This window comes from Elephas maximus, chromosome X (genome assembly GCF_024166365.1).
Source record: "Elephas maximus indicus isolate mEleMax1 chromosome X, mEleMax1 primary haplotype, whole genome shotgun sequence".
NCBI lineage: Eukaryota > Metazoa > Chordata > Mammalia > Proboscidea > Elephantidae > Elephas > Elephas maximus.
In genome coordinates, this window is record NC_064846.1 from 155,854,263 (window position 1) to 155,865,598 (window position 11,336).

At 47.9% G+C, this 11,336-nt stretch overlaps 1 protein-coding gene across 1 annotated transcript in view; it reads right to left on the reverse strand.

Annotated features, from left to right (window-relative positions):
• Window positions 1-9,191, reverse strand: part of PTCHD1 (patched domain containing 1) — a 63,743-nt gene extending 54,552 nt beyond the window's left edge. The window contains exon 1 of the mRNA XM_049872047.1: window positions 8,795-9,191. Coding sequence (XP_049728004.1) covers window positions 8,795-9,145 — 351 coding nt within the window. The 5' untranslated portion in view covers window positions 9,146-9,191. The remainder of the gene's footprint in view (window positions 1-8,794) is intronic.
• Between the last annotated feature and the right edge of the window lie 2,145 nt (window positions 9,192-11,336).

Here is an 11,336-nt window from a genome sequence, read left to right on the forward strand (position 1 = left end):
TCACTTGTGCTTGCTGATTGGGTAATCCGTCCCTGACTACGGAGTATCCCACCCTCCGACATGGGAAGGGAGCACTCCTAGAGACTGGGGTCAAGCTTCTGCCTTCCCAGACTGTACCTGGCCCAGAGGAGGTGGTCAGGTGTTTGATTTTCTAAGAGTTTATCCTCATATAAAGTATATGTCAGCAGATCCTAAAGCAGAATGGATGCTGATTGCTTATCAACAAGTTTGAAACCAAGATCTGTCAAGGATGAAAGATGAAGACAGATCTAAAGAAATCACAAGTTCATTCTACCAGGAAAAATGATATCGGCCCAAAATCAGTTAGTCAGAAGGGCCAGCACATTTCCCATTCTAGAAGCCATCAACCTGTAACAACTTATTAAGCATGTGCTGTACACTCCACGATCCGCTAGGCTCCAGGAGAGATTCGGGACTATCAGACATTGTTCCTACCCTTGAAGAGCTTACATTGTGCCAGAGAAACTATCGAAGGACAATACAACAAATTATGTGATGGCTGTTGTGGATTGAATTATAACCCCCTAAAAATGTGTGTCAACAGGGCTAGGCCATCATTCCCAGTATTGTGTTAACTGTCCATCATTTTGTCATCTGATGTGATTTTCCAATGTATTTTAAATTCTACCTCTGTGTTGTTAATGAGGCAGGATTAGATGCAGTTATGTTAATGGGGCAGGACTCAATCTACAGGATTAGGTTGTGTTTTAAGTCAATGTCTTCTGAGAAATAAAAGAGAGAAGTGAGCAGAGAGACAGGGGTCCTCATACCACCAAGAAACAAAAGCCAGAAGAATAGTGCGTCCTTTGGACCCAGGGCCCCTGTGCTGAGAAGCTTCTCAACTGGGGAAGATTTCTGACAAGGACCTTCCTCCAGACCCTGAATTCAGACTTCTAGCCTCCTAGACTGTGAGAGAATAAATTTCTCTTAGTTAAAGCCATCCACTTGTGGTATTTCTGTTTAGCAGCACTAGATGACTAAGACAATGGTCTATAGTTTAGCATTATGGAATGTGAATATGACTGAAAGATATGTTTAAGGAAATCCATGAAGCTGGGGAGGCCTCATGATGTAGGACACACATGAGTTAGACCTTAAAGAGTGAGAGTGTTTCCAGTGAGGAGTAAGGAATGAGGGCATTTACAAAAGTAAATGTGTGAAGATGGGGCTTTGAAGGTAGGCCTGCATACTTTGACTGAGTTCATAAAGAGAAGAATGACTGGATACATGTCATTCAAATGTGGAGGCCTGGCATATACACAAACCCACCAGCACACTAGACAAGTCCTGGAGGTGTCCGGCCCTGTTTGGAATCATCTTTACCAGCATCCATTGGCAAACTTGAAGATGGTAGTTGCTTGTCAAACTCAAGAATAACTAAACAGCTATGCTGAATCATTCTGCAGTGTAGGTTCTAAGCTTCATGTCCATCTTGTTGAATGACGGGATGAACATCCCTTATGAACATGGGCCCTAAATTGCTAGATTTCTAAGCCTAGATGGGCATAAGACCCTTATGACAGATGCTCTCAGTGTCCCACCCATATTCTTCCAGCTCACAATCACCTCTACATGCCAAGGTCACTTACTGAAAACACATGCAGCTCTCGGTCTGAGACTTTTTTTTTTTTTTTAATGATTCTTGTAGGGGCACATACAGCACCTAAAGTTGCACCGATTCAATGGCCCTGATGCAGCTGGATCAACCAATGATGGATGGGGAGTTAATGGATAAATATCTGGCTTCCTCACCCACAGCTGAGATAACTTGTATACATGTTCTACACTGTTTCCCAGTGTTCCCCAATGAGACTGAGCCCCTAGTTGTGCACAGTGGACACTTGCTTGATAATGCTCCCTTGATTGGCTTCCCGCTAGTTCCTATCTTATTTCCCACTCCCCTACAGGTGTTTTCTGATATCAACCCCCCACCCCTCAAAGATAAGGGCTTGCATTCCAATCCTTGTTTCCACTGTACTTGGAGCTTACAAATTATACCTAAAGTGGAAGACCTGACAATGGGGATCTTTTAAAAATAGCAGAAACAATATTCTCCAGGGGATTTCTTAGAGATCAAGAAGACAAAAATAGATTCTTTATTCCCTCGTTGTCTCCTTTGGTTCAAAATATGAATTCTACAGTTGAAGGCAAGGACATATTATTCAGAGCTTCCCATATTAAATAACAATAGGTGTTGATTTCTTTTTTCTTTTTTGTCTTTTAAGGTTAGAGATTACTCACCTCCCCTGCTGGTCATTAAATCAGTCTGGCAGCATTCCTCAGAAGTTGGCCTTCCGGGGTATGTGGCGGCAGCACGGGCAGTGCAGCAGACAGCCCCGCTTGTTGTGATGTGCCACCAAGCAGGTGACTTCAAAGATCTGCTTCAAGCCTATCTCAAGAACCATTTGGGACTCACACTGAGCCCTGAAGTCAGGTACCATATGGTGTATCCCACAAGGTCAAAGTTGATCAGATCACCAACATCTAGCATTTTCTGAGCTCCTATGCCAAGGGATGCTGCAACCTTTCAGGTAGGAAACAACTTCATTTAGCTTACTTATCACAAGGAGTTGCCAGTCAAATGCTCAGCTGTTCTGCAAGGTGTGTAGGGCAGGTTAATCCTGAGAGGTCTAAGGTTTTTTTTTTGTTTTGTTCCCTGTTTTAATTAAAAAAAAAATCATGCTCCCCTAACTGTAATATAGCATCTACCAAGATAACATGTCCTTAGAAAGCTGGGATTCCTCTCATATTGTGGTTTTATACTTAAATTTCAATTTAGGAGTTTAACCAGGGTTTCTTCCAAATGTTTATCTGCGTGGGGAAGTAAAAGATTGTTTCCAAAATCTAAATGAGTCAGGTGGGGTAGGCATTTGAGGATACTGGTTACATAGATAAAATGTGTTCATAAGTCTGACTACCCTAGAATGATCTTGTGCCTAGATTATTTGGATGCACCTCCTATGAAATGAAAACGTATCTCAGTCCGTCCTTAATTTTCCCCTAATGCAAAAATAAGCTGCAAAAGGCAACTGGCTTTGGCCCAGCAGATGCACAAATGCTGCCCTCTCAGGCCTGGGCTCAGTCTTTTCTAAGACTGTCTCTTACTAGGTAACTCACTGAAGGGATTGGACTGCCTAAGGTGTCACAGCACTTGTCACCAGACAAAGCACCCTGAGATGCTAAGAGCAGATTCTGGCATCAGAGTCTGCAGAGATGACCTTTAAGGTCCCTTCCAAACCCAAGGTTCTTTGATTCCATGTTCCTTGGATGCAAGCTCTTCTTTTGTTATTTTACACTCAGAAAAGCAGAGCAGCTGGAATTGACAACAAAGCAGTGCCTCCTGCTTCCTTGGCAGTGGGGTCTTATATACCCTCAGAAGAAGTGGGGCCTAGCGGGCAATTGCTGCAGATTGAGGCTTCGGGGTCTGCCGATAATGGGCGCTCTACTAAATTGACAAGTTTCAAAGGCCAGTGTCAATTCAGCAGCTTTGCCATACAAGCAGTTAAGTATCATTCAGTTTCTTGGGTTCCTTTAAGGTGGCATTTAAACCGTAAGGGAGGGAGCTTTAAGAAAGAGCAATATAACTGCATCTTGGGGGAAGGTTATTGGAAAATCCAGTCTCTACCCAGTTTGCCAAAGAGAGTATCTTCCCAGAGGTCATACCTATCCCTAGTCAAAGATCTATAGGATTTTTGGATGTGAACTTCTCTTTAGCATTTTTCATTTTACATGATAAAGGTAGCTGGGAAAAAAATCCTAACGAAAACAGAAGAAACACAGAACTCCTTAGAGCAGGGTTTTTCAACCTCTACACTATTGATATTTAGGACTGGATCATTCTGTGTTGGGCGGGGGGCGTCCTGTTCATTGTGGATGTTTAGCTGCAGCAGTCCTAGCCTCTGTCTACTAGATGCCAGTAACACGCCCCCCAAATGTGACAACCAAAAACATCTCGAGTCATTGTCAAATGTCCCCTGGGTACAAAATCGCTCTCGGTTGAGAACCATCCCTTAGAAGTTATTTTTATAGCATTAACAGCCTAAAATTGTTCTAGTAAAGGAGTTTTGGAATACAACATATAGACTTTTTATAGAAAGGACCAGCTAGTAAATGTTTTAGGCTTTGTGGGCCACATACGGTCTCTGCTACCTATTCTTTTTTGTTTATTTTTTTATAGCCTTTTAAAAATGTAAAAACTCATTCCTAGCTAGAAAATAGGCCAGAATTTGCTGACCATTACACTGTAGAGGAAGAAATGATGGTGAGTCCCATAATGATTGAAAATACTGAGATTGTATGTGGAAAAACCAGGATTTAGATCCAGCTACTTGGGTCTTTGTGACCCTGAGCTAGCAGTTAGGTTGCCCTTCTTGAAAAGCCTGAATTAAATAACTCCAAGTTAAATTACATTAATCTTGTTTTGTAACTTCATTCTATTTAATGTATTTAAACATAAAACATTTAAATGAAAGAGAAGCTAAATATTTGAACAAAAGGAGATCCCCCAGTAAATGGAAGAATGTTTGTGTGGTGAAGATGTGTCCTTTTCTTTGTTTGGAATAAAATATCCTATTATTTTCCTCCGAAGAAGAGAGTGTTGTACAAAGTAAATGTCCTTACCCAATTTCAAGACTGCTATACTGTTTGATATGACTACAGAGATTATATCTGTAAAGGAGGGAAGGTTATATAAAGAAAGGACGGATGATTATCTTGGAAAAAGAGAAGCCTACAAAACTGCCCATGAAGTTGTAAAAAAAAAAAAAAGTCATTTTGAAAATACATTTCAAAGTAGTTCCTCTGGAATTTTCCTTACCCGTCACATAAATGTCTGATTAAACTAGGGAAGGTCCATTCAACAAGTATTTACTGAGGGTCTACTAAGTGCCAGGGACTGTGTGAGATAATGGAGTTGAATCCACCTGGTCCCTACCATGAACATTGGTCAAACAGAAAATAGCTATGTTGATGCATCCAGAAATTCTGCCAGTAAAACAGTCCACCTCTCTATCCTTGTATATTGCTAATTACAAGTATCTTAGGCTTTACTGTTGCACACTTAGTTTCTATATGTGGATTTTCACAGACAGCATCAATCCAAAAAATGTCCTTATGATTCAATTACCACTGTCAAAACAATGCTATATGGGTTGGAATATAAGACTTTGGCCAAATATAATTCATTTGGATGACAAAAATGTAAATTTTAAATCATTCAAGTAGTTTATTTAATCGTATGAGAGGCAAAAAAAAAAAAACAACAAAAAAAAAAACCCAAAAAACACCTGGGTCCTTGTCTTGGATTCTGCATTTGTCTTTTTTCCACGAACAAGTCAGTTAACTTCTGAGGAGCAGTTTTCTTCTTGGCTAAATGGGATAATAGCACTTTTCCTGCCTACCCCAAGATGTTTACTGTGTTTAAATACACTGTAGGTTTATAGTCTATAACACGCTGTGAAGGTAACAACGTTATTATAAGGACTGGGCTAAACTGACTCTTTGCTCTGCACAGACAATTCTGGAATAAATCAAGTATTGTCTTGGTCACAACCCAGATCAATTATCAACAGGGCCTTCTTACCCTTTATTTTAAGTGATCACGAAGAAACAGCTGCAAAACCTCACAAAACCCTACAATAATGAATTTTGCTCTGAGAAGAACATAATGGACTTCCTGTTAAAGGATAACAATGAGCTAAATTTAATCTTCAAGTGAAATGAAGATTTTGAGGATCTATATTTATTTAAAGAAGTTCAGAAATTAATGGTTGACCCCTTATGAGCACCATCAGGTCCCACCCACTTTTACCCCAAATCACATCTTTGTCCCAAAGCCTTCAGTGGAGACCACTGCTAGGGAGAGTCACCCTCTCATCTTTTGGGATCAAATTCAATGCCACAGAATCAGGGTATGGCAATCACATCACTTGCGTAGATTTCAGAAAGCTCCTCCAAGCCAGATCAGCTGGATTGTCAAATGTAGATCTTTTTTTCTGTGATAACTTCAATTACATTTAAAAATCAACCTGGCTTTTCATTTTTTGTCATCCCCCTTCCCAGCCTATTTTCTGTTCAGAAAGTAGCTGGACTAATATCCCGACAGAGGATTTCCTCCATTGACTAGGTGCAGCCCCAAAGAATGACGAGTGAAAGGGTCTACTCGTCATGCTTGAAGCAGCACCCTACACAGCCCTGCAAGTTTTTTTTTTTTTCCTTCAGTTTCATAGTAGGACCTGAGAAAGCCTGAAATCCTGGGCACACTTCGTCCACTTCCCTTCAACTGGATGCCATAAAACAGGCAGGGGCTGCTTGATGTTTTGTACAGTGTTAACTGTCAGAACTATTCTTGGTGCCAGTAACAAAGTATCAAAACAACCTTAGTAAGAGCAGTAACAATGACTCTTTCACTCCTAACAATTTTTATAAAGGACAAGTCTTCATCATGGCTCCAATGGGGGGGAAAAAAAAAACTCAAAGGGCTCTCTCCCACAATTTACATTACCATAACTACTGAAGGTCCATCTTCCTGTTCCCGGCTCCACACCTACCAAAAAATAGGAGTTGGATGTGGAAAGATAAAAAAAAAAAAAAAAAAAATGGATATATAATTTAAAATCGAAGGCGAATACCTGAGTTTCCTAAGTTCAGGTTTTTATGAGCTGGACGAACTCACTTGACCAGACAGCCATTGGTGGTTTCTAACCACTATTCAGCTTGGTTTTGATTTTGCCCAGACACCTAGAACATGAGAAACCTTCCCGTTTCTTGCAACAATCCACTAACTCAACCGCAGTCCTTTAAAGTTACCCTTTGGACATGGGGACAAAGTCAGCCTCCCTCTCTCTCCAGTCCCACCCTTCTCTTATAATATGGTTTTCTGCCCTGAACTGATCAAAATCAAATAGGAGAGAAAAAATCCAGCTGAAAAGAGATTTTATGTGCCCGCTGATGTCTCATTAACCTTGAGAGTGAATGTAGCTGGTGACTGCCCGTCACTGTGGCGTGACGGTTTGTTGGAAAAAAAAAAGGCCAGTGGAAACATCACCTCGGAAAAAAAAATACAAAGAGAAACATCATTTAGTAGATCATCTATCAAAAAACGGGGCAGCTTTCCAACTGTCAGGACTTGCTAAGTTATAATTTCCTTAAGCCTGTAATGAATCTACTACATGTTTTCTTGAGAAAGTATTTGTACTACTTATCTGTATGTCAAAATAATGTTCACTGAAGTATTAAGATAAAAAAACTTCAATTCAGAAGTATAATCATGAGAAAAGCAAACACCTCAGAATCAACATTACTAAGATTCTGTGATGAGTGAATAAGTGCGATGATTTGTACGCCATCAAAACGTATCACGAGGCACACCAGTGTCTGCAGGTCTTAAATCCAGTGAATCCTAGTCAGATTCCTCTTATTACTGATTGCTGATTGATAACATGTCAACAAACAGATGGAAATAATATAGGAAAATCAGCGTGTCCCTAGAGATGAAGGGTTACCTGTAGAGGAAAAGAGGATGAAAGAGTTTCCCAGTTTCACTGGCAGACTTCCCTTGGGATAAGTAGACTAGAAATCAAAGGACATCTAGTTCCATTTCTGGACCTAAAACCCACATGTAACCAGCACCTTTCATTCCTCAACACCAGGTCCCCGCTGGGGCTGGTTTCTTCCTGTCCCCCTCTCCCCAGAGGGGAACCTAAGTACACAAGCCCCACAATCCCCACCGGGATTCTGATAGAACCTTCTCGCCTATTTTTGCTCCTCTCTCCCACATTCTCCACTTTTCCACTCCTAGTCCTCACTCCTCTGCTTTTCTTAGGAACTTCCTGAAAGTTATCACCATGAACCTCACTTTACACATCAAATTCCCACCTTGGACTGACGGTACAACCTGTTTCTGGGAGTGTCGGCATCGAACTAGCTGCTGGGTTTCCTGTGCTCTCCTCTGGGCCACACAGCCTTGATCTTGTCCTCACCCTTCTACCCCTGTCCCTCCCCCACGCCCAAATACACACAAATAAAGCTTGATCAGATCCCTCTTTTCCCAAAGAAGTTTTAACCATTCAGAGGAGAGACGTCGCTGTGAAAAAATGGAGCAACTGCGAATTAGAAACATCTTTTCCTACCCTAGAAGGCAGAGACCGATAACTCGCTCCGAGGAAAGAGCGCAGCAGGGCGGCCCCTGCCTCCCTAGGGACCACACTTCTTTTTTTCTTTTTGTGTGTGTGGGACGCATTTTCCTCATCACCCCATCTCACATTCCTCTCCCCACCATCCCTCCGCCCCGCCCGTCCAAGCAGCCCCTTCCCCACACTCCGGTGGCCTGAGAAAGGGAGAAAAAAATTGGTGAGAGGGGTCTCTGAATCCCCCAAGCACATTATTTGGTTTTCAAGTAGCAGGACTTTCCAGACTGTCTTGTTTTGTTCTCTCCTGGCCGGGTTCCCCCAAAGCCACCCTGCCCCCAAGCCCACTGCAACCAAAACAAGTGCACCGACCACAGCACGGTGGCCGCCGCCGCCCCAACTGTTGCAGCAGCTGCTGGGGTGGTGGCGGTGGCGGTGGTACGGGCAAGGAAGGGCCCCAACCCCGACACTTCCCGCCCAAGAGGCTGGGAGGCTCCGGCGGCCGCCGAGGGGCGCGCGGTGCAGGGGACCCCCTGCAGCCGCCTAGGATGGGAGAGTCGGCGCTCTCAGCCCGGACCCCCGCGCAGAGTCAGCCCCGCCGCGGTAGCGGCGCCCGCAGAGGCTGCCCGCGCCCGCTCCATTCTCACCTTTAAGATCAGATCGGTGTGATGCTGGTCCAGCATGTTGGCTTTCTGGAAGGAGGTGATGATGACCCGGCCGTAGCGCCCGGGGGTCTGCAGGTCCGAATAGAGCCGGTGCTTGGAGCGGTTGACAGGGAAAAGGCTGTTGACGAGGTTGCGCTCGATCTTGGCGAGGCTGTGCTGGGGCGCCAGCAGGTGCTCCACGCTCTCCTCGACCTGGTAGCGGCTGAAGCTGGCGCCGAGCAGGATGGAGATGAGCACGGGTGCCGAGGCAAAGAAGACCGGGTGACTGGCAATGAAGTGGCCGAGCCGGGAGAAACACGTCCTCAAGCCCCTGTGCAGAACCTGCCGCAGCATCCTAGAGCAGAGCGGGCGCGGGAGGAGGGCGAGGCGCACGCTCGGCGCGGGCTCGGGCGGCGGCGGCGGCGGCGGCGGCGGTGGCGCCCGCGGCGGCGGCGGCGACGGCGGCGGCGGCGGCGAAGGCGAGACCCGGAGCTCTCCCGGAGCCGCGGCACCACCATCGGGGAGTTCCGCGCCGCGCCTCGGGAGGGTCCCCTCGGGCTAGAGACACGCCCTCCTGCCCGCAGCCGCGCCGGTCCGGAGAGCCCCCCAGCCTGGCAGCCTCCGCGTCGCCCCCACTCCGCCCTACCCCGTGCGCCCTCCCCACCCCCCGCCGCCTCCCCGCCCGAGGGGCTCCGCGCTGCTCCGCCGCGTCCCCACTCAGCGCGGGCCGGGCCCGGAGTAGCCCCCGCGGCTCGTCATGACCCCACTCACCGGACCCCCAAGGCCAACGACCAGGTTGGCACTGGGAGTGGCGGCGGCGCTGTGGCCGGGAGACTCTGCGCGCCAGCCAGGGAACACGAGGACGGAGAATTCCAGGCTACACCCAGTCCCCTCCCCTCGTAGCCCTCCCCTCCCCCGGCCCGGCCCGCCGCACGGGCTCCTCCCCTCCTCTGTCCCCCTGCAGGGAGACTCGGAGATGGATAAAGAAATGGCCCCGATTTTCCAAACAAAAAGTAAAGAGTTCTCCCGGGGGGCGCCTGGCGGACCAGCTCAGAGCCAAGTCTCCCCAGAGGCAGAAAGGAGGAGGCTGAAGACTGCGTGCGCCCTGGCTTTTGCTAGGCTCAGGTGGTGGCGCGCACTGGCTGGTGCCGAGAGGGGGTGGGGAGCGAAGACGCTCGAACGTGAAAATCACGCCTCCTCCCAAGTAAGAGCTGTTTAAAATACTCCCAACACTGCAGCTTTAGCGGGACCACAGGGCCTGGGTGCGTCAGGGGCACATCCACCCAAAAGGTGTCCGCGGATAATCTACTCTCGCGCTCTCATTTAGGGTCCCTTCAGAGTTGATTGGGGCTAGGCAGTTCTGCTGTGCGCACCCCAACCTCCTTGTCCCCCAGTAATCAAAGTGCTGATAAAGACCGTCAGGCGGTAGAGCTGCCGGTCGCTTGGACTCCCCGTTCTCCGCCCTTCCTTCTCCTCCTCTGTCGTCACTGGCAGGTCTGGGGGACCTCGTGCGGCGGGCCGGCACGGGCGCCCCAGCGGGCGGAGAGTGAAAACGGCTGGCCGGGGAGTCAGTAGAGTTACCCCCTTTTCTCTCCCACTCGCGCCCTCTCCTGCTCCAAAAGCTCGGATATGGGCGTAGGCTGCACCTTATCTCAGACCTGGAGAGATACTAGTCTCTTAAGCTTGCGAGCCGCAGGGGGCGCGGGGGAGCCCGGGGGGCGCCAACCGCTCGGCAAAGTTGGGCGTGTGCGTGTGCGCGCCAGCCGTGAGCTCGCAGGCAGCCACTGTGGTTCCCCTTGCACTCCCCCTCTGGAGAATTCCGCGAGAAGGCGGGCACCGGCTTCGGGCCCGGAATAGACCTGCGGCGGCGGCAGGAACGGCCACGCACAGGTACAATTTAGCGCGTTTCGTTGCGCGCTCCAAGTCCTTGGGTCGGTTCATTGCAATGTAGACCGAGCTGGATCTCGGAGTCTGGGCCACTGAAGCGCTCTCTCCGGCCGGGGGCGGGGGGGAGTGGGGACCGGAGCGCGGCGAAGGGTCTCCAGGCTGTGCGCCCCAAGTGCTAGGCCTCTCCAATTTCCCCCTCCCTCCGGTTGCTCCAGCTTCTCCTCACGGTGCTAAGGGTCGAGCGGGAGGCGGTGGCAGCTGGAGGCGCGGTCCCTGGAGTGTGGCCCGCACTACTGAGCATGGACTTGCATATTAATCAAAGCTGAAGAAAGACGGAATAGGGAAAAGAGGAGGAGCAGGAGGAGGGAGGCAGAGAGAGAGAGAAAGACAGAGGCGAGGAGAGAGAGAGACTGGGTGGGAAAACGCGACTCAGGGAGGCTTTTCCCTAACGTTTCCATCCCAGGCTCCCCAATGCCAGTCAGCCCTCCACTTCTCAAACTGAACTTGGGAACTTGCACGTTGGAAACAGGAAGTCGTGGGCTGGGAAATCCTCCCTTTTTTGGCTCCTCTCCGCCCTTCCGCCATCCCAGACCCTCTTCTTTCCGCATCACCTGCAACTGCTGCGTTGCCCACCCCGGGGGCGCAAACGCCCTGCTCT